Source organism: Amyelois transitella, chromosome 13, assembly GCF_032362555.1.
Source record: "Amyelois transitella isolate CPQ chromosome 13, ilAmyTran1.1, whole genome shotgun sequence".
Taxonomy (NCBI): domain Eukaryota; kingdom Metazoa; phylum Arthropoda; class Insecta; order Lepidoptera; family Pyralidae; genus Amyelois; species Amyelois transitella.
In genome coordinates, this window is record NC_083516.1 from 2089750 (window position 1) to 2114943 (window position 25194).

General features: G+C 32.6%; 1 protein-coding gene and 1 non-coding gene across 3 annotated transcripts in view; one reads left to right on the plus strand and one right to left on the minus strand.

Annotated features, from left to right (window-relative positions):
• Positions 1-16019: 16019 nt before the first annotated feature.
• LOC106137910 (calmodulin-A) overlaps positions 16020-25194 on the minus strand; it is a 69885-nt gene continuing 60710 nt past the window's right edge. For both annotated transcript variants that reach the window (XM_060947296.1, XM_013338862.2), the window contains 5 exons: positions 23378-23411; positions 22784-22885; positions 19051-19186; positions 18096-18244; positions 16020-17660 (listed from right to left, as the gene is read on the minus strand). In XM_060947296.1, coding sequence (XP_060803279.1) covers positions 17629-17660; positions 18096-18244; positions 19051-19186; positions 22784-22885; positions 23378-23411 — 453 coding nt within the window. In that variant the 3' untranslated portion in view covers positions 16020-17628. The remainder of the gene's footprint in view (positions 17661-18095; positions 18245-19050; positions 19187-22783; positions 22886-23377; positions 23412-25194) is intronic.
• Positions 21562-21635, plus strand: Trnat-agu (transfer RNA threonine (anticodon AGU)). Its single transcript has one exon. It is a non-coding gene; the product is annotated as a tRNA-Thr (tRNA).

Consider the following 25194-nt stretch of genomic DNA (forward strand, 5'->3'; position numbering starts at 1 on the left):
AACAAAGCCAAATGGGTCGATTTTTTTCATTTCAACACCTTTCCTTTATCATATTTATTTATCATGTTTGAATGCTGCAGTGCAGTTCGTTACCGCTTCTTCTGCACTGCTACTTTTAAGTAATTTATTTGGCGTCATCCAATGTTGTGAAACCAAAAGATATGACAATTATTAAGTGTTAAACAAACAAACTATTCACATTTATAATATTAGTATAGATTTGAAGCCAATTTTGAGAACTCGTACTTACATGCCGTGTGTTTTCCGCTACTTTAGAATAGTCTATATCGCTTGCGGGGTAGACATAGCCAACTGTCTTGAAGAGACTGATAGGCCATGTTCAGCTGTTTGGCTTAAGGATTGAATTGAGATTTAAATAGTGACAGGTTGCTTGCCCATTGCCTAAAATAAGAATCTCAAGTTTAAAAGCATTTCACTTAGTCGCGTCTTACGACATCCATGGGAAATGATATAGAATGATCCTATTCTTTTTTATATTGGTGTTTGTAACCACACGGTACATTATACTTGCTTCAATATAAACAGTAGCAAAATGTTTAAAAAATTTATTATAATAATAACTAGAAAAAGGAATATTATTATGTGTTATTAATTAAATTAATCTATTTATAGTAACGCAGCATCCTTTGATATGCCACGCCCGTCCGCCGTGGGGTTGTCGCGCGTTCTTATCTACCGCTTATCTTGTCTTTAGATGATTTTCACATTGTTCTAGAAGTTTGGCGAGTGCGTGTAGTAAAACATAGTATTTGCAGTACATAGAGTAGTTGACGGTCTCTGTGGCGCAGCGGTAGTACGAGTGTCTGTGACACCGGAGGTCCCGGGTTCGAATCCCGGTCAGGGCATGATGAGAAAAGAACTTTTTCTGATTGGCTTGGATCTTGGATGTTTATCTATATAAGTATTTATTATAAAATATAGTATCGTTGAGTTAGTGTCTCGTAACACAAGTCTCGAATTTACTTCAATGCTAACTCAATCTGTGTAATTTGTCCCGTTTATATTTATTTATTTATTTATAGAGTATTACACTACCATCGATGAAAATGAGGTATACTCGTACAACCTTCGATACAAATAACACTATTTGATAATCACACGATTATATCTATTTATATCTACCGAACATTATGTCAGATCCCGCCTCACGTACGTCACACATCACACGGGCATTCTCTAGGATTTGTGTCGAATGTTCCAACCCCTGGCGAGAGAAACCGATCTGAAGAGGTTTTCCAGTGAATCGTTCAAAGCTGGATGGATTTGTCTAAATGAGTAGATCATGTAAACAAAGAGAGTCCTTTATAATTTTTGTAACCTTGTGCAACTACTTTGATTACAGATTTTCTTTGCACCCTTAATTCGGTCTTATTTTCCAAATGGTTGGATCATAATTGATGCAGTATTTTTTTATATAAATGTATAAGCATTATTTGCGGGTTGCGTTCTGACTTCAAATATACTCACCATTTAACTCGTACGCTGACTCGCCCAATTTGACTTTGCTAAGACGATTCTTTTAATTGAGCTGCCAAATTTACTGATTGTGACGTTTGCATTTTTTTTAATACCACAGTATAAAATTGTACATGCCGCAATTGTAGTTTATTTGTAAAATAGCTTAGTAATCATTGGGTCCGTATTGGGTCTCATAAATTTTAATGGTATAATTTGAAGATTGCATATTGCATAATGTTTTTTTGAGACGAACGTTGTTAAACATAAACTTATGCATATTAAATTCAGCTCTTACTAATATCACAGTAATATAAATATATTTTTAAATCTAATTATCATCATGACTTAGCGTAAATTCTGGTTAGTTTCTTACTTAATTTTTACATACATACATACATATGATCACGTCTTTATCCCTTACAGGGTAGACAGAGCCAACAGTCTTGAAAAGACTGATAGGCCACGTTCAGCTGTTTGGCTTAATGATAGAATTGAATTGAGATTCAAATAGTGACGGGTTGCTAGCCCATCGCCTAAAAGAAGAATCCCAAGTTTTGAGCCTATCCCTTAGTCGCCTTTTACGACATCCATGGGAACGAGATGGAGTGGTCCTATATTTTTTTTTATTGGTGCCGGGAACCACACGGCGCTACTTAATTATTAATTATTTTGTAACATCTCGAACATCACTTAATAATTGTCAGTGCAGAAGAAGCGGTAACAAACTGCACTGCAGCATTTTCTTCAGTACAGTTTGTTACCGCTTCTACTGCATTGTCGCTTTGAAAGCGGCACTAAACTTATTTATAATTTTATTATTTTATAAATTTTCAACATCAAACGTGATACATTGTTGCCAGTATTGAGAAAAAGAACTGTAATTATGAGAATATATGACTGTAATTTCTTTGACTACTGACCTGCAAGTCCTGATGACTGTATTATTTGATAACGAGGATATGACCATTTCGCCAGAATGGGACTTTTGTTGACAACTATATTGTATGAGTAAAGGTGTTAGTTCACCGAACATAAATTCACCGATTCCCTGTCCATAAAATATAACAATACATTTATTTCAAATAAAAAAGAATAGGACCACTAACAATAATTTACATTAATTTCAAGTAAAAAAAAAAATAGGACCACACCATCTCTTTCCCATCGATGCCGTAAAAGGCGAATAAGGGATAGGCTTAAAAATTTTGGATACTTCTTTTAGGTGATGGGCTAGGAACCTACTTCTAACTTCAGTAATAATTTTATAACAAAGATTAATATGAATTCTTTAACTATTTAAACCACACAATACAATCGAGGTAACTATGAAATAACTTAGCGATAAATAACAACGCAAGCGCAGGTTATTTTGCTATGTCTCACGTACATTGTGATAACAAACGAATATTCTTTTTTCAAATATTTTTTAAAGACATTTATTATTATACAATGGTCTAATGGCTAAGGTAAACCGAAAAATGGATGGTTCAAATACTTGGTCGGCTATTTGCCAATAATAATTTTTCTGAGTGACGTACTTATCTCAATTCCACCATTGGGCCATAAAGCTGAAGGCCTTTCAGCCTTTTCAAGACTGTTGGCTCTGTCTACCCCGTAAGGGATTTGAACGTGTATGTATGTAAAAAAAAATTTGTTGTCAAAATTTCTTTCATACTGAAATCCTTTCAATGAAAGTGAAGAATACCACCGTATTGAAGGACAACATTGTTTGAAGCTAGACCAATACTATGATAACATAATATTTTTCTTTCATTTAATTTTATCACTCAAATGATCGATTGTCCTTACAATATTCGATAAACAAACAAACATACATGCAAAACACGTTTGCAAAATACTGTCACGTGCAGGTCAATGTCACACGATTTTAATCAGAATTGATGCACTAAGGTTTAATGTGAAATTGTGTTTTCCTATGTTTATTATAGAGCGTGCAATTACTAGGTTATTTACAAACTAGCCTTTACTTGCAATTTAGCGCCATATAAAAAAAAAGAGCGAAATTAGCACCGCCTATAAAAAGCAACAAATTAAACGCTACCTACAAAAGAATACAGGTTTTTCGCGCAAATCCCAAGGGAATTATAATTTTTACTTTGGTGAAAAGTACCCTATGACCTTCTCATGACTCTTAATTATATATACGTGATATTTCAAGAAGATTTATTCAGTCCGCGTGGAATAGTTATTTTGGGCATCATTGAAGCCTTCAAGGATGAATAATTTTGCCCGTTTTTTCACATTTTCCATTATTTCTCTGCTCCTTATGATTGCAGCATGATGTTATATAGCCTTAAGCCTTCCTCGATAAATGGTCTATTCAACGCAAAAGCAATTTTTCAAGTCGAACCAGTACTTCCTAAGATTAGCGCGTTCAAACAAACAAACAAACTCTTCAGCTTTATGATATTAGCATAGATGTATGAATTAAGAAGCTTTTGCCAGAAACCCTTTGCGCGGCAAAAGAACCTTTCCCACTTTAAGAAGTTAAAAACAAAACAATTTGTCTCTGAATACACAAGTACACATTCGAGCTCTATAGATTATTTATCTCTTAGGTTAGGAACTATAGATTTGTGCTCATGGCCAGGTCATGACTATGCTATGTAGTATATAGGTACGACATTGCAAAATATTACCTTTCAACCAGTATTGATAAATACCCTTTATGTTTTATTTTTATTGCAACTGTCAATTCTGCAAATTGCATAATTTCACATCTTTTAAAAAACATTATGCCATACATACGTATAAATAATTATTACACCTTTATCCTTTACGGGTTAAACAGAGCCGACAACCTCGAAAAGATTGATTAGCCAAGTTCAGCTGTTTAACTTAATGATGGAATTCAGATTCAAATAATGAACCTGTCATTCATTCATTTATTAATATATTATTTAAAAAGAATTATTTTTATACAATCAAAAAATAGATGGTTCAAATTCTAGGTCGGCTATTTGTTATTCTATTTTTCTGAGTTACGTACATTAGTTTAAGTGCTAATCGATGCTCTTGCGGTGCAGGAATACATAGTGAGGAATTCTACTCGATCAGGCAGAGGATTTCAATTTCATCATTAAGCCATAAAGCTGAAGGCCTTTCAGTCTTTTCAAGACTGTTGGCTCTGTCTGCCCCGCAAGGGATATGGACGTGTATGTATGTGTTTATGTAATAAAATCACGTCTATATCCCTTGCGGGGTAGACAGAGCCAGCAGTCTTGAAAGACTTATAGGCCACGTTCGTCTGTTAAGCTTAATGATAGAATTGCGATTCAAATAGTGACAGGTTGCTAGCCCATCGTCCAGAGTTTATTAGCCTTTTTCAAGATTGACACGAAAATGGTGTTATTACCAGCCTTTTTAGGGTCTCTGATAAAATAACCAGACGGCCATTCTAATGGAAGAATCACATTTTTTGTGCCGTGTGGTTCCCATCACCAGTACAAAAAAGAATAGGACCACTCCATCTCTTTCCCATGGATGTCGTAAAAGGCGACTAAGGGATAGCCTTACAAACTTGGGATTCTTTTTTTAGGCGATGGGCTAGCAACCTGTCACTATTTGAATCTGAATTTTATCATTAAGCAAAATAGCTGAGCGTGGCCTATCAGTCTTTTCAAGACTGTTGGCTCTATCTACCCCACAAGGGTACACCATATGTATGTATGTATGAATCACATTTTTCCTGAACAATACTCTAACAATCATTCTATTAATGCCTGAATAGAATTCTTCACCAGCAATTTAAATTCTTTGTTACTCACCCTTGAACCAATTTAAAGATTAACATACCTACATACATATAGTCAAGTCTTATTCCCTTGCGGGGTAGACAGAGTCAACAGTCTTGGAAAGACTGAAAGGCCACGTTCAGCTGTATCGCTTTATGACGGAATAGAGATTCAAAAAGTGACAGGTTGGTAGCCCATCGCCAACAAGAATCCCAATACCTACATACATTTCTGGCTTACATATATACATACATATTGTCACGTCTATATCCCTTGTGGGGTAGACAGAGCCAACAGTCTTGAAAAGACTGATCGGCCACGTTCAGCTTTTTGGCTTAATAATAGAATTGAGATCCAAATAGTGACAGGTTTCTAGCCCATCGCCTAAAAAAAGAATCCCAAGTTTGTAAGCCTATCCCTTAGTCGCCTTTTACGACATCCAGGAGAAAGAGATGGAGTGGTCCACACGGCACCAATTTCTGGTTTAATTTGAAACAATTAACAAAATAACACCCATATACTATTAATCATTAACTTACCACGTGCTTAGTAAACTAATATAAACTTTTTTTTTCATTAGCCAAAGACAATTTGTATAAATTGTAGACTATAAAGATTTTAAATTTTATTTCTTATTCGTGCATTCGAGTCATTATTTTATCACTATAGGTACACGTTGTTTGCTCAACCTTATCTGGCTTTTAAATATTATTGTATGTTTAACTTATTTTTTAATAAAATACAAACAAAGAGTAAGTTATATGTTAACGGAATTTACACAAAAACGTAATGATCACCCTTACTTTGATTTAATTTAAATAAATATAAAAAATTTCCATTATCTTTCAGAAACGTACTGTCGGAACTGCTGATGAAAAAAAAGCGGAATATTGCGAAACTTTTAACGAGGTGGACAGAGCCAACAACAAGGTTAAATGGAAGTTCTGATGAAGGCGATTAAGAGACTCTGTGTACTATAACAATTTGTGCTGGAATAGAATTAAGTGGCACTGTTTAAGTTTGGACTACTAACCTATACTCCCCTTACTTCTAAGGGTTTGGGTAAGTAAATAAATACTGTTTACCATAGAAAACTGGTATAATTAGAATTAAAAGGCAAGTTTACAAGGTTGGCACAGGAGCCGTATTAATTAAAGATTGTATATAAGTGCCGTGTGGTTCCCAGCACCAATAAAAAAAGGACCACTCCGTCTCTTTCCCATGGATGTCGTAAAAGGCGACTAAGGGAAAGCAACCTATCACTATTTGAATCTCAATTCTATCATTAAGCCAAATAGCTGAACGTGGCATTCAGTCTTTTCAAGACTGTTGGCTCTGTCTACCTCGCAAGGGATATAGACGTGACCATATGTATGTATGTATGTTGTTTATAAGTGCCGAGTGGTTCCCAGCACCAATATAAAAAAAGAACAGGATCACTCCACACTCAAGCAATAATTATAAGTCAGTGTTTCTTGCAGTAAAATTGCATAGGTGGGTACTCAGTTTTGCAGGATATTGTTATTAAGATTGTGGTATTTAAATAAATATAAAGCAACAACAATCTGTAAGGAAAAGGACCACACAATCTCGTTCCCATGGATGTCATAAAAGGCGACTAAGGGATAGGCTTATTAACATGGGATTCTTCTTTTAGGCGATGCACTCGCTACCTGTCACTATTTTCAATTTCAATTCTATCATAAAGCCAAACAGCTGAACGTGGCATATCAGTATTTTTAATACTGTTGGCTCTGTCTTCCGCGCAAGGGATATAGACGTCATTTTATGTATGTAGTATATAAGATTAAGTGGTCTAATAAAAGTGAAAATACAATGACAATGCGAAATTGAACTTAATCAATTTATAAGTACCGCCTTCGCAATGTTGCCCGCATATGAAGCAGCGTTTAGTTCTTAGAACAGGCACCATGTTGAGACATGATCAGCTTTTTTCCCTACCAGCGGCTGCATGGCACGCGCGAACTCGTTTTTATCGCGCGAACAACTATCGCTGTTTCGCTTTTTATTATGACGTGAAATGAGATAGCGATAGTTTATGGTAGCCCCGCAGACCAGGAGCCTAAGCAAAATCGCTCATGCATTACTAATTGTAATCGATTATTGGACTCCGATTTCGAAGCGTTGCAATTTTTCCCGTTTGCATTTCTTTGTAGGTATCTTATTCGGGACCCTGCAAATTAATATCAGTTCTTAATCAATCAAAACATATATACAATATAGAGTTCCTCTATTTTTTCAAAAAAGCGTTCTCTGAGGAAGGTTAATAAATGTGAAATGCGAAGCCGGGAACGCCTTTTTTCCTGCCGAAAAATTGTAATGAAATTCCGTTTACAAAAATTTTCAAATAATGGTCTAGTCTGTAAAAAAAACTAAGTAAGGGTTTCCGCATAACACAAGTCACTTGACTAGTGCTGCAGTATAGAAGATTTTATTCTATTCGACCGGAAACCACACGGCGCTAATGAGGAAAAAGATAGGTACCTATATATTAATTTGACGTAAGCAACTAAGTAGTTGTTTATAAAATTTATAATCCCATTACTGTGATAAGATAAAAAAAAAATGACAAGAAATATTAATGCTCATTCTAAATAAGTTTATTTAAGTTGTTTGTTTAAGTTTATATCATTGGTTTATAGCAACTAATTATCTTTTTAGAGCAGACATGCCTTCAACTAGACTTTGATTATGCTAACTTAGTACGGAGATGGTTTATTTACTATTATTCATTGAAAATCTTTTTGGTTTAGAATCTAGATTGGACTGGGAGTTTTAGAAAAAGCTCAGATGAACTCTTAATAGCTTTAAAAATCTTGTTAAACTTGATTTTGTTTATTTATTACTTATCATTTATAGCTTTGGTACAGTGTCCATCCTAGTAATGTGATTTATCTTAGTATGTTTATTTAGTTTTGTAATATTTATAACATATATAAGTAGGTATATTGACAATAGAATAGGCTATAAGTTAACTCAGTGCCACCTGCAAATTTTCTCTAGGTGAAGTTTTATACACAATTTATAGGTTAACTGCAAGAAATGACTTTTAGCGATAAGATCGCTGTTTGCAGCTATGTTTTTAATACTATAATTGTGAATTTGCTGTGATTTATTGTGGTGCAATAAAGACGTATTGTATTCTATTTTATTTATTATATTGTATTGTACAAAGGAATTTTGGTTAACTTCTAGTTTAGTGTAGTTTTAACATTAGTTCCTTCATAGATTATTTTATTCCTGATATAGTTAATAGTCTTGAAAGGAATTGTGGCAGCAGTCAACTTTTGTTTTGTAAAATAAACAACAATTGCAAGATCTGAAATTTAAATTTAATTTAATAGTCCTTCTCCATATTATCGAGCCGCCACCGACCCATGCGCAGGCGCGTGCCGCGTGGCCGACGCGTGTGGTGTGTCCCTCGCGCTCGCATTCTATTGGTTGGATCTTACGTGTCAGATTGCGTCACAAACTGTCAACTTTTATAGGGCAATGTGCCTTGGTAATGGCTTAATTGAAAGTGAATTAATATTATGTAAACATTATCTTCATATCTATTAGATATGTAGATTTGTATGTCTTCTGACTACTTCATTGGTTGGGTATAAAGATAGCTTTACGTCTCCATTGCACTCGGGTCAGACAGAGCTAATAGTTACAAGACACAAATGTTTTTCCATGCTGGACAGCTCAATACTAGAAGTGATGTTACTCATATAGATCGTGACAGGTTGTAAGTCCGTTGTCTTAGAGGTATTCCAATTTTGTGAGCCGGTTGCTAGCAAGGTTGCTAGCCCATCGCCTAAAAAAGAATCCCAAGTTTGTAAGCCTTTTACGACATCCACGGGAAAGAGATGGTCTGGTCCTATTCTTTTTTGTATTGGTGCCGGGAACCACATCCCTTAGTCGCCTTTTACGACATCCATGGGAAAGATGGAGTGGTCCTATTCTTTTTTGTATTGGTGCCGGGAACCACACGGCATTTACATTCCACAGTAGGATTTAAACCAATCATGCTTTCCGTAACTCACTAAAGAGAGAAATTAATGTTTTTTGTCTGTAAGTACCCACCACGTAAACTTCACGCATCAGACAGCATGGATTACATTCAAGTCTCATTATGTACTTAATAATATAGTTCAAATAGATTATAAAGTGTAGATTTTAGCTCCACAATCTTGACTTATGATTCAAGTGCCCATTGTAAATATATTACATTTACAGTAGGTAATCATTACATTTACAGTGTGATGATTACTAAGCTAGATACTTGATCATTCTATCTGACTCTTTACTCAATTCTACATGTGTTTAATTATATTAAAAAAATTGCCCAATTTTGGGATAATTTTTAAGTATGGGTATACCATAGTGTATAACATTAAACAATTTAAGCCCTTTTATTTCTGACTATTTTTTTAGCGTGTCGAGACTCTTCAAATTTAGCCTTTACTAGCTACGCCCCGGGGCTTTGCTCCCGTGAGAATTTCGAAAATTATGATACACTATGTGGTATTTAAAGCGATATTCTACCCATGTACTAAATATTATCACAATCCGTAGAGTAGGTTTTGTGTGAAAGAGTAACTTACATGCACACAAACACACACATTCTTACAAAGTTTCGCCTCACTACAAATATTGTGTAAAACACAAAATCACTTCCCACGTCTGTCCCTCTCTATGTAGGGTTAGATCTTTAAAACTACTCGACGAATTTTGATAAAGTTTTTTCTAATAGATAGAATGATTCAAGAGAAGGTTTATGTATAAATGCTACCCGTACGAAGCCGGGGCGGGTGGCTAGTTTATAATAATAATAATAAGAAAATAGGATGGGTAGAGCCTTCATTAAATGGAAACTAGAAGGCCAAGTTCAGTTGCATAATTCTATATATAAATTATTTTATAGCTTAAAAAAAAATAACAAAACAATGAATTCACATATCAATTTTATTAAAATTTCTTTGTTTCATACCAAGCTTGTATAATCATCTAGTTACATCGAATATCTAACTTGCATATACATAATATAACTTGATTTTATACATATAACATTGTTTATACTATAATACCGCCACTGGACACCGCCAGGCCAAATACATTCAATACCAACATTCAATAAACATAGGGTTGCCATCATTAATTTTTTATATGTTATATTTAATTTAACAACAACAGAAATTTAATTACTCAAAATAATAAACATCTAAATTCTTTTCTTATTTGCTTATTATTTTTCATAAACTTAATTTAATTGAGCACAAAACGTATGTAAATTTGAACTGCATATAAATTATTTTATGCTATAGGTAAACGACTCATTATTTAGAACACAAACACAAAACATACATAATTTCCAATGTATTTTTAAAACTTTATTGATAAAAAGCAAAATAATTAGTAAGTCCCTCGGTGACACAAAGACGAAAGTAATGGTACTTTTTCGATTTTTTAAGAAAAAGAGATCAGTTTTCAGTATTATAAGTATGAGTACTTACCACAATTTTGTTTTCTTGTTTAACTTATTGGTCTTTTAATATTGTTTGTTTACATTTTAAAATCAGTTAACATTGAAATTGGCAACCCTTATACACATTTGCATACATTATACGCACACTACTTAATGCAATAAACCAACATTTTCAATTAACAAAAAGTAACACCAAAAATTTCTTACTAATGTCAAATTCTAATAAGACTTTTTTACTTTTAAATACAGAATACAGTAAGTGGGTACTGCAGTCTGAGTTTATATGATTTTGGAGTCGTTGGATAGAGATATACAATTAATGGTCTATTCCACTTTGATGTGGATGTGGAATTCCACATTTTCGTGTGGACCAAATTCCACATTTTTGAGTCTTGAAATCACCTGGGTGATCGGAATCAACAAGCATATATACTTCTTTGGAAAATATTAAACCTCTTAGGACCCAATATTGCTTAAAGTCATGATTCCCCCCGCGTCGTCTCTTTTGGAGCCTTTTATTAAGTCATATAGGTAGCAAATATTACCCTTTTTTCTGGAAATCTATTGCCACCTACTGCTTAGTCTTTAAAAATTAACTAGCAATAGTTGACCAAATTCTTATGTCGTCAAAAAAGTAAAACAAGCCCCATATACATAATGTTGTAGTAAGGTTTTATATATTGCGCGTGACCCGACACACACTTGGCCATTTTTTGTGTTGTCACGATTTTATATATGATTGTGACTGCAGACATAATTATTAGCAGCAACAACATAAAATAATTATTATCTGAAATCTAGGAACATGAAAATTAATATATATTATATATAAGTATTATTTTCCTCATAATATCAAAGTAAATTAGGATTAGTGGATTAGCTGTGAAAAGATAAATGACAGACATGATATTAGTGTATATTTTGTAATTACAATTTTTGTGTGTTTGTAATATCTTTATTGCACAAAAATTTAAACAGTTACAAGAAATAGTATATAGTTATAAGAAAGAAATAAATCACTTGCAATGGCGGACTTATCCCATGAAGAGATCTCTTCCAGTCAACCAGTTTTATTGGATTATATCAAAAACCTAAGCGCCTATTGAAAATAAAACAGACATAACGCTGCTAATAAACTTCTTGTACATCATTTTCATAAAACATTACAGTGATAATAATAAACCTGTTTAATATATTATCTATAACAACTAAGTATGCAGTATAAATATTGTTCTAAAGCCACATTTAAAGGTTGTAAATTTTTGTTTTTACAAACAACCAGTAAGTATTATAAATATTTTTTTTAAAAGTAGGGTAAACCAGAGAGTGATTGCCCACAGGCAGTGATTGCCCGTTTTTAGAAAAAAAATCTGAATCAAAGGTTGTGTTCTCACTTGTTTCGAATATAATTTACTAGGTTACTCTATGGTCAATTTATAGTAGATTTTAAAATTGATAAGTGTTAACACTGAAGAAAAAAAAACATTAATGGTATATTTTGTCAAGACGGGTGAACGTGTTACTCAAACAGGTAAGCTTTTTAGCAATTTGTTTAAGGAATTACTTGCTTAGAGGTTACTTTTTTTTTGCATTTTATTTGATATTTCATTATTGGTGTATGGTTATGACAAAAGCATAAGTGTTATGTTATGTTTTTAATGAAAATATTTGCAATCAGATTAGATTGAACGGTTTTTTAATGGTGGGCAATCGCTGTACGTATTTCGGCATATTTTTAGTTATTGCCCACCATAATTTTAGTGATTGCCATGGTTAATATGTATAGTTATTGCCCAGGGCAATCATTATCGACAACTTTTTGATTAAGTCAGTAATGTTGCCGTCACATTTATTAGCTTAATGGCTTGCGCACGCGCAATAATATTGTAACAATAATATTTTCATAATTTTTTTTGCACTATGTTAATATTGTCTATACAGGGTGACTTTTAATTCAACTGTATAAATTTAACTGTTAAGTATTTAAAAACGTTAAAAGAAAAATATCGGTTCATATTTCAGAAAGTACGAAAAAAATCCTCGATCCTAAATACGTCATATCATCCCGGCCGGCGGAAAAGCGACGCGTAAGATTCAGAGGTCAACAACACAATTCATTCAGCTGAGCGATCTCGACAACTCTGTACTTTACTTGATCTTGATACTAGAAAAATAATTTATTTTTCAGACATTTATTTACTTATTATTGTTTAGTTTTAATTTCTTTTTGTAGTGTTGGTCTTTAATAAAACGTGTGACGTAGTTTTTGAGGGTTTTTTAAATGTGAAAATGATGACATTTAATTTAAATAAAAAAAGGCTCAAACGGCTCAGAAGCATGGGTATAGTCTATGTTTAAAAGGATGCAGTTGTTTTAAATGTCACCCTGTATTTTTGCCACACACACGCAATAATATTGACAATGTAGCAAATATTGTTCACATAATCGCGGGTATCCAATCGCTATGCACAACATCTTATTGGCTCTTATTATTTTATTCACACTATGCCAAAGACACCACAAGTGCAATATAGCAAAGAATATTTACAGAAAGCTATCGAGGCTGTTCAAGATACTTCTAACAATTTTTCTACAAGGCAAATTGCTGAAAAATACTGTGTTCAGTCTCCGCTTCTATATTAAAAATCCGGGACATAAAACCAGTTTACCATCTATACTATAATATAATAAAGCTGAAGAGTTTGTTTGTTTGTTTGAACGCGCTAATCTTAGGAACTACTGGTTTGAATTGAAAAATTCTTTTTGCGCTGAATAGACCATTTATCGAGGAACGTTTTAGGCTATATAACATCACGCTGAAACTATAAGAAGCAAAGAAATAAAAGAAAATGTGAAAAAAATCGGGGATATTATCCACCCTTGAGGGCTTCAATAATGCCCAAAATAATTATTCCACGCGGACGAAGTTGCGGGCACAGCTAGTCACCTATATTAACTGTATCTGAAGAAAGTAGTTTGGAGGATTGGATAATAATATCGGCTAGAAAAGGATTTCCTCAAAATAAAGAAGACATTTTAGACTCCGTGCAAAAGTTTTTGGAAGAAAACCCGCGCCCTAATTCGTTTTTTTAAAATAGGCCAGGTGATGGTTGGTGGAAGGCATTTTTGAAGAACATCAGAAGGAGTAACAAAAGTTCAAAGTCTAATTTATCAATTAAGGGTACTGGGCAATTACCATCACCATGTGGGCAATTAGTGTAAGCAATGGGCAATAACTGTACATTTTTGGATAATTTTAAATTTGTTTAATTATTTTCTAAGCCATGTAAGTTTTGACTAAAAATCGTTAACACTTTGATGGAGATCTTATTTAGACATAAGAAAAAAATTATAAATGGTTGAAACTTGTAATACTTTTTTTATTATTTGAAGCCAAAGTGTTCGAAGTCCTTAAGTGGGCAATAGCTATACGGTTTACCCTATATTTTTCTTGACCAGAGATTCATGTGATTCAAAATAATTTTGTAGGTATATTACTTTTACATTTAATTTTTTTTATTAAAAAATTGAGGTTACAATTACATACATACATACATATATTCACAGATTGATTTGTGGGATAGACAGAGCTAACAGTCTTGCTAGCTCATCGCTTACAAGAAAAATCACAAGTTTATTAGTTTATAATTACGAATTATATTTACTTCCACGTAGTCGTTTTTTGTTAATTTTCTTTAAATAATTAATTTGTCCACAATTTTTCTAGTCAAGATTATGTACTTTTTTAAAACTTTCCTTAGATATAACTTCTGCCTTTTAAAATAATATTATAATATACTTTACATAAATATCTGGCTCAAATAAAATTTATTTAAATATATTTTTTCAAGTAAATACTCGTTCAAGAAAATAGTTTAAATTTAATTTATTTATTATATTGCTTGTGATATGTGATTATCATATTTCATAAATAAATTGACCGAAGTATATATACTATAGATATACTGACTTGTAATTTTTGCATTTGTTTTATTGTCATTGATTGTAAATACATTTTATTTGTATAATTACTCGTATAATTTTGAAACGTAATTTTGCTAATTTAAACAATATTTTTATGTGGCTAAACAAAAAGGAAGCCCGTGTTTTTCGCATTTTTAAGATACTTAATGTATTTTTGCGCAATATATATTTATATTTATTTCTTTATATTAACACGTTACAATTATTTTTAATTTAGTTTATAACCACAATATTCATTACAGATAAAATTCAGATACAGAATATAAATACGTTACGTCATTTAAAATATAATTTAATATTTAAGGATTCGACAAAGACCGCGTCTTTTAACCATAAATAAGACAAATATGTAAATAACTACTAATAACTTAAAACGAAATGTTTTTTAGGAAATTATGAATTTATTAGATGAATGTAATGCTTATTACATAATCTACACAAGTATGTATAAATATTTTGATTAAGCACACATAAGCAGATATAAACTTATATAGGTACATATATGCTGATATTTTTTTACTGTAATAAATAAGTTATTTTACGTTTTTTTACATTTAAAAAAGTTTAAGCTGCAATAAGTATCTTATTCTAAAATTAGTGATGGAAATTCTGAACGAGGTGCAGTGCTTTAAAATATAATATTTTTTCACAACAAATACAAATATTTTTCGTGTTAATTAATTCATTTAAACACGATCAGTCACGCAAAAGTGAATGATTGAAGAATATGTATGTGCGATCTCTGCGTCGAAACATTAAATATTTGTGGGATGTAAAAAATCTGTTAAAATTTCAAATCCTAGTTTAAAATCCCTTAGCTTAGCCAAATTTGACTTTATTAAAACGAGAAATACCCTTGAGAATCTGTTACGTTGGTTAAATTCCGTCGCTTTTTATTACATTTACCCTATAATTTGCTAACATTATTTATTTTTGTTTTAATTTAAATTTAATTTATTTAATAATGAACTCCAATACTTTTGGCTCGACGTGTACAGTCAACCTTCGTTTTTGGAAGACTCACGGAAACCAATGGACATAGCATTTCTAAGTCTAAAGTCATGCAATGTGTATACGTACCGCTACAAGTTTGGAAGTTCGAAATATATAGAATCAGTTATCAAATATCTTTTTGTTCTGGTGTAAGTGCTTTTAGTTAAATCGAAAAGAAAATCAAATCTCTACTATATATGTATAATATAAACATACCATCACACCTGTCTCCAATGAATAAAATAACCAAGATTCACATATTTTTTTATTACAATTTTTTTAATGTGTTATTCTTTTGGAAATGTCACATAATTATATGATCTTCCAGTAAGTATATAGAGTTTATAGCAAGTGGATTGATGTAGTATTTGCCTACGCCTTCAGGAAAGAGTCTTAATTTTATGTAGATGTATATAATCCATGGAATTCGAGATGCAAATTTTTATGTTGAAACAATATTTACAAGAATCAATTTAAATATAAAGTTTGACCAACTCGCACTTAAATTCCTTTTTATTGGTTGCCAAAAAAATACTAATACGGAACTCCTGTACATACATTTGCAAGAATGTTATCGGCGAAATAATTATGTAATGATTGGAGAAAAAAAAATTGGTCAATATTCGTTGAGCAATTGACTGGTTCCATATATTTTTGTCTTCGATCTACATACGGAATCTATTTTATTTATCCCAATATTATATTTTATTTATTACAAAAATGTCGACACAACCCAATTTTCTTTACAACTATTACTTTAGATTGGTTAGGTTAAGTTTTATTCTTAATTTACAGTATTTTAGATTCACTATTATATATCTAAATACTATACGCTTTTATAACGAAAGTTGTTTTTGAAATAAATTAAATAGGTATATTCTTTTGTTAATTCGTATTCATAATATTAGCTCGAATAACCTAATTTTTATGTTTGATTACACCATTTTATAACTGATACTAAAACAAACTTTAAATTCACATACATATTTTTGTTTTATTACTTTTTGGAAATGTGTTGTTGAATACCTGTTACATAAATAAAAAACCTTTTCACATAAAAATTAAGTATCTATACTACAATTGTCACTGACTATTCTATCTTTTTTAGATTCTATCAGCATTTTACATTACTTGAATTGTATATAGCAAATAATTGAAAATTGTAAAATGCATATTTTATATTGAGTGGTTCAAGTTATGTAAAATATGTATAATATTTTAGGTACTACTATATAATAAGTTAATATAAAGTTCTTACTTTTTTATGGTATAAATAAATCGTAATAACCTTGAGATTGCAGAGAACCCTGCTTTCCGTATATTTTTAATAAAATATTGAAATTAAGATAATGGATATTAATATTTAAGTTAATTAAAAAATTATGATAATGATGAAAATGAGTAAAAATGATGAAAAAATAATTACTAATAAAATTTTGTTTTCATGTTAGTTAAGGCGAATAAATAAATTTAAACGAAATTTTAAAAATAAATAAACATTGCAGTGTCTATTTATAATTTGTTAAGTATTCATATTTTTAGTATATATTTTGAACTACACACATGGACGTTTAGTAAAATATTTTTTTTCAAACGTAATTATACGATTTCTAAAACAGCGGAACTTGCATCAGGCAACGATGAAAACTTTTAAGTCTTTACCACCAAACTTACAAAATTTGACAAAACATAAATTAAATACATCTAAATACATGTACGTATACACTGCCACCAAGCGCGATCTATTAATAACGGTTATAACGATACCGCCGACGAAATAACGCGTTATTAGCTAACACTTCAGTAACAGTTTGCCGTTTGCAATTATATAAGAGTTTCTTTCCCTCCGAACTTATGTAAATCCCCGTAAGGGCACTGTGTCGGCGGTGGGGGAGGATCTCTATCCGGCCCATGCTCTGCATACTAGTTTTTTGACGTCAGTATTGTCACGAACTCTGAAAGCATAATAAACCATATAATCAGAATTCATTCACGAAATTTATCGGCGTGTGAAGCTGAAGTTTCGAATGATGTCTTCCATTACCTTATGATCGTTGCAAACAGTCTACAACCAAAGATGTAAAGATATAATACATTAGCTGTGCCCGCGATTTCGTTCGCGTGGAATAGTTATTTTAAGCATCATTGAAGCCCTCAAGGATGAATAATTTTCCCTGTTTTTTTTTCACATTTGCCATTATTTCTTCGCTCCTTATAGTTGCAGCGCGATATTATATAGCCTAAAGCCTTCCTCAGCAAATGGTCTAATCAACACAAAAACAATTTATCAATTCGAACCAGCAGTTCCTGAGATTATCGCTTGAAACAAACAAACAAACAAACTCTTCAGCTTTATAATATAATAAGTATAGATAAAATACGACACCCACCATCATAGTTGACCATGCCGTCGCCGTCCAGGTCTGCCTCGCGGATCATGTCGTCCACTTCCTCCTCGCTCAGCCTCTCCCCCAGGTTGGTCATCACGTGACGGAGCTCCACGGATGATATCAGACCGTCGTTGTTCTTATCAAATACCCTGGAAGGTCATGATGCGGTGGCAGTTTATCTAGATCAACGATCTCACGAAAATAACCACCGTACATGTAACAACATGTCACAAATATTTTGAAAAAATAAATAAATCAAATATAATAATTTTGTTTATTTATTTAATAATACTTCAGTAACAGTTTGCCGTGTGTGGTGATAATAAATTTGTTTATTTAATTAAATAATAAAAAATAAATTTTATAAAAAGTTAATTAAATTATTATTAGTAATTTTATATTTGTGTGTATGATGGTAGATTTGTGGGATTGTACTTATATAAGTAAATATCGTTATATGTGTTGATAAGCCGATTGTTTTGTGGAAAAATTGGTAAAAAAATCAATAATAATTCTAGATTCTCTCTTTCTTTCTCCCATTGCGAATTCCGACTTTCTTCTTCCGCCGCGGGTTTTCCAACAACTTTCTTTCGGGATCGGTTCGCAGCGTTTTTATTTTAAATAAAACAATACATACATATAATCATGTCTATATCCCTTGCGGCGTAGACAAAGCCAACGTCTTCGGTCTTGAAAATACTGATATGACGCGTTCAGATGTTTGGCTGAACAATAGGATTGAGATTCAAATATTGACAGGTTGCTAGCCCATCACCTAAAAAAGATTCCCAAGTTTGTAAGCCTATCCCTTGATCGCCTTTTACGACATCCATGGGAAAGAGATGGAGTTGTCCTATTCATTTTTGTATTGGTGCCGGGCACCACACGGCAACAATTTATTGAAAATATTAATGTGAAAGATGTAGTCTCTGCCTACACTTCCGGGAATAGTTACCTGAATGCCTCTCTAAGCTCGTCTTCTCCATCAGCCCCGCGCATCTTTTTGGACATCATTTGGAGGAATTCGTTGAACTCGATAGTACCATTCCCATCTTGGTCCACCTCCTTCACCATGTCTCGTAGTTCAGTCTCTGTAATTTTACAATCATTGCTTTTGATTTGGTGAAAATGCTACAGTGTAGTTAGTTCCGTTTTATCAAGTTCTTTTAATGACCTAAATCTTTATTGTACAAAATTAACAAACGGTTATCTTAACGAATAATCAAATTGTTAATTATTATTATTGTTCTTTAATCTCATCTTCAATATTCATTAACAATATTATTTGTCTAACAAACATTGTCTTCATAAGACTTATTTCATTTTAAGCCGCCAGAATACAAAGCCCAGTGTAAATCTTTCACAATAATAATATAGAGGACAAAAAAAAATTGCGATTTTTCTTATAAAAGAGTTTGTAATAGAGCTATAAATAACTAGAAATGTCTCTACCGTTATTTCATTTCACGGGATTCTCATAAATAAACAAAATAATACGAAACGTAATTTGGAAGGATACCGCAACTGTTACTATACACAACAGGTTTTTGAAAGACCAATTTATGGAGGTCTGGGATGCCCAACTAAGTATTTTGCAACCATTACATTTAACATTTCCATTAATTGTATCACTCTTAGTCTTCCTTAAATTTGAGGTCCGCTCAGAGGGAAATTCTCTACTCAGAAATGTTAATAATAAAGGCTTATGTCATATGTCTTCTCAAGAAGAGCCTTCCTGAAAAAGCCTCGATGATCAAATACATAAAGTGCCCGGATAAAAAAAACCGTTAAAAAATTACAATAATACATTGGTGGTATTTTTTAAATAAACATTATAATTTACAAATACCCTACTAGTCAACAATTGCAAAACTTCACCACGTTTCAACTGGATAGTTCAGTGAAGGAATAATTAATTGTTTGTTTGTAAACTCTTTATTGCACATAAAAATACATATAACAAATTACAATACAGTTGTACATATGTACAATGGCCGACTTATCTCCAATGGTATTTCTTCCAGCCAACCAAAAAAAAAAAGGAAAATCCATAATTAAAAAGGCAGCGCACATAAAAAGTATTGAGGATGCGTTATTTATTATTCAGATATCTGTTAAAAATATTATATTCACGGCTTAGCATAAGGTTCAAAGCATTGCTAATTCAAATACTCGAGCTTTTACCGATCTCCAAGTAAGTACAATGGGCGACAATACACCAACTGTTATAGTTATAGCCTGTTATGGCCCGAGGGGTGGCTCAAGATACGCTGGTGTTTACCGCTAAAAATTCATGAAACACCCATTCATCGCGGCCGCAAATTGAAACGCCCACTGCAAGGTAGAACAATTTTTATTTTCTAATATAGCTGGTTTAATTGATTTCTCCGTGTCGGGGTCAGTGGTATAAATTAATTTAATAATTTTAAGTTGTGTACGATTTAAAATAATAATGTGTAGTTTAGAATGAACGAACGAACGTCATTTTTTTTTTTTATTTAAAGTGATGTTATTGTAATAAAATAAGTCTATGTTCAAAACATGTCGTGTGTTTTTTTACGCAGTAATCAGCGATAATTATTTTTTTCTCATTATCATTAAATAATTAAATAAAACTAAAAATGATTCGTAAATTTACATTAAAACTCACAATTTTCACAGGCAATCCCTTAATTTTTATTAAAAAAACTTTATAAAATTAAAAAAAAAACATATGGAAACCTAGGCACTAATTAAAACATCCTATTTAATTATTTTATCAATATTCGTTTCACAATATATTGAGAGTGCAATACCATAGCAACTCATAACAGGCAAAATATTTATTCATACATTCAAATTACCTATATAGATTCATACTTCGATATAGATTTTATTATGAATTATTCATCAAATACCTACTTCCATTATTCAATAAAGAATGTTACTAAGGTAGAGGTACCTACGTATTTACATTTTCTTTTATATATTTACCACTGATTGGTTGTATTTCTACATAAACAAATAACCTTTCTTCAAAAACAATTCAATTCTTACAGCTATCTCGCTCACACAATAATGCCACGAAGTTTTTCTAAAGGGTTAGTTCTTATAGTATAAAGTCTCTACGAGTATTTTTAAAACATGTACCAAAGATTTTATGTTGTTTTTGTGCCAATTTATAGTGACAAATATATTTTTTTTTAATACGTGATTGAGTCTTAGACTTAGTATAAAACAAGCAAGTAAATAAAAAAAAATAGAAGCTATTTGCAAAGACATTCCTAATATTATGTTTTTCAACTTTTTTGTTACTCGTATTTGAAGGAACCCATTCTTTACTACGTAATAATTTGTTAATTGAACAAGATTAGTCCTTACACGTCCTGACTTTAGACATATTTTCCTTTAATTCACGCAGTTTTTTTTGCCTACAGGGCTTTAGTAGATAACAAACTGATACCTAATTTCGTCAACGCAGACAGTCGGCGCCGTGGCTTAGTTGGTTAAAGCGCCTGTCTAGTAAACAGGAGATCACGAGTTCGAATCTCGTCGGGGCCTACGTGAAAAACTTTTTGCTTTTATATTTTAAATATTTTTTGATCATTTTATATTTTTAAGGTCAAAGTAACCTTTAAATTGTAAGAAGTAAAGCCCGTCCTTTACAACGTATGTTTTAATTTTTTTAGATTCATATGAAGCATAGCAATAAATGATAGATTATTGCTGATTAGGTAAGTTAAGATAATTTTGCTTAGTAAAGTTTAACATAATTTGTAAAAAAATGTCTGATAAGCAAAAAATGTTGCTTGTTTAACATCGAAGAGTTAAAATTTAGTACATTTTGTGATATAACGTATTATACACTTCTATTGCCACTGTTTGTAACCAAAATACAGGACTTTGAGACAACAACATTTAATATGATATTTTGATTGCAAAATCTAAAAAAAAATTGGGTTTTTCTTTGACACAATTTTTATTTCATTTTATCATTTGTCATTTTTAACAGATTAGTAACAGACTTACGCATTTTTATCATTAAATTAAATAGATGTATTGATAAAAATTACCTAAATAGCAAGTTTCATTATCACACGTTTCTCTGATTATTAGCAAAAGAGATATTCTCACAAACAAATAACCTATTTTTGTCAATAATAACACCAGATCATTGGTCGTCTGTATATAAACAACAAAATATCTTGGAAACATTTCAAATATTACCGGCCAGCGGCATTATTAGCATATGCCAGCCAGGGCATGCTAATTAAATTTCCTGATTACTCACATGCACGAAATGCACTGAAATAGTACATACATACGTACAAATAGTCACGTCTTTGTGGGGTAATATAGTCACGTCTTTATCCCTTGCGGGGTAGACAGAGCCGACAGTCTTGAAAATACTGAAAGGCCACGTTCAGATGTTTGGCTTAATGATGGAATTGAGATTTAAATAGTGATAGGTTGATAGCCCATCGCCTAAAAGAAGGGTCCCAAGGTTTGTAAGCCTATCCCTTAGTCGCCTTTTACGACATCCATGGGAAAGAGATGAAGCGGTCTCAAAAAAAGGATCCCAAGGTTAAGGTTAAGCCTATCCCTTAGTCGCCTTTTACGAAATCCATGGGAAAGAGATGGAGCGGTCTTATTCACTTATGTACTGGTGCCGGGAACCACACGGCAAAACTAATCAAAAGTTAAATTACCTGAAGGCCTCTGTCCCAGCGATCTCATGACGACGCCAAGTTCCGCCATCGTGATGGTTCCATCTTCATCTTTGTCGAACAACATGAATGCTTCTTTGAACTCTGCAATAAAAAAAATAGATATTTAAAATTTACTCCAATGCCATCAATTTTCCCTGTTGCGTCCCTCTTAAATAATAAATAAATAATAAATATATACGGGGCAAATTACACAGATTGAACCATCGTCCCTTCTTAAGACTTTCTTTCTTCTTGATGGCCTCTGTGGCGCAGCGGTAGAACGCTTGTCTGGGACACCGGAGGGTGTCCCGGGTTCGAATCCCGGCCAGGGCATGATGAGAAAAGAACTTTCTCTGATTGGCCTCGGTCTTGGATGTCGGATAACCAGAATGGTTTCTGGAGGTTGATAACAGGGTAATTTTGCTAAGCCAACTTGTTTCATAGTATTTTTACTAAATAACGATAAATAATACTTAATCTTTATTATTGCCAACACAAAATTATTTTGTGAAAATATGAAACTGTTTTTTTTTCTTTCGCCTCTACCCCTGAACTATATTGAAAAATAAAAATAATAATAGAAAAATAACTCACCTGCCACTTGCTCCTCTGTAAGGCCATATTCCGACTGTAACAAACATTTATTTATACAATTTTACATTATTTAATTAAAATAAATTTAGTCAAAATGTATGGAGCTTCGCGCAATATTTTGCTTTCATGTAAATTTTCTAAAAATTTATGTAAAAATGGTATTAAACACTGTACGCTATTCGAAGCCTATAAATAAATGAGAGTGGCACTTCCGTTTCCGTATTCTGTCGTGTTTCCGGCTTGATTTACCGATATTTACCCCCTCCTTTCCCACCGCCACAGGCAGGCCACGTATTAGGTTGTGCGTGGCTCTTGCCTCATTGGCGTCTGTTTCCCCGTCCAAGACGGTTGTATTCTTTGTAAGTCAAAGAAATAATTTTCAGATATTTTTTCGTACAGATACGTAGTCGTAAAAAAAAAAAAAAAAACAATTTCATAATTACTGGAATTTTGGTAAGATACCTACCAAATTTTTATTATTAATGTTTGCTTGAGCTGCTGCTTCGTTCAGGTAATTTATATTTTCTTACTAAGTTTTATGTAAGAAGACTACAAAAGGTATTTGTAAACAGGTACTTTTTTACCCTCTGGCAAAAGGGTAGAATAATATTTTTCCTGCGGCTACCTTTTATTACTATTTGATGCTTTTACGATAATACGATTTTTTAATACTACCGGCTACCGATTTATATTTTTATTGTGAATTGTAGATTTAACATGAATAATGCTAATAGTAAAGACGATGGTGAGAACGATAACCGAAAAAGTGATAGTTCCAGCAATAGTTCATCAAGCAGTGATTCGGATTCATCATCCAAGAGACGGAATCGTAAGAAGTATAAAAAAGACAGGAGATCAACCAGGCTGCTTAAAAAGCTATCAAAAGAAGTAAGTGAATTACGTAATCAAGTTTTCCATCAACAATGTCAATCTACCCCAAATTATGTTGCTTTAGAGAACGATAATTTTATTGAAGCTAATATTAGTGGTGATTTATTCAGTCCAGCGATAAATATTACGTCTCCCAGTGCGGTGTCTCCTATTAAGGTTACAAATGAACAAAGTTTTAGCATTTGTTTAGACACTAGTCTTAAAGAACCAACTATTGCAAAAGCTTCCGCTGAATATATCACCGCAATAAATAGTCTTCAACGTTTTGGTGACTCTACTTGGAGTGACGTCCGTTACTCTGAGGTTCAGAAAACTTATAGTCACTCCCCGGGATTTATTGAATTAGAAGTAAATGATGAAATTAAATCATTTGACACGGCTAAAAGTTATTCCTTCATTGAAAAAAGTTATGCTACCCTAACATATGCATTACTAAAACAAAAAGAAACTCTGGAATGTGGCATACGAGATTTTCTTAAGTGGTCCCAGGAATCGGAAATGATAACTTATTTAGACATAAAGAACAAGATGGAAGATATTTTCTTGAAAGGTGATTTTCACAAGGTGTCTTCAGACGCTATGCAGTTAGTATGTGGACATAGAGCTGACACGATCCAACAAAGGCGCGACTCCATTTTAAAGTACGTTAAAGATCCCTTAGTTAAAACAGCTCTGAGGAAGATTCCACCATCTTGTTCCCATTTATTTGAAGAGCAGACGTTTACATCAGTGTTGGACAAATATGGCGGAGTAAGGAAAATTTTCTGGATGAAGCCGAAAGCCAACAAACCTTCTGTGCAAGCAGGTCCACATAATATATGTCGTCATCCCGCACAGGGGTCTAGAAACAAGCCTGCGCAAGGCCATAATACAAAATATCGCCCACCTGCGCAAGGGGGTAGTTATAGAAAATATTCATCTGCCCA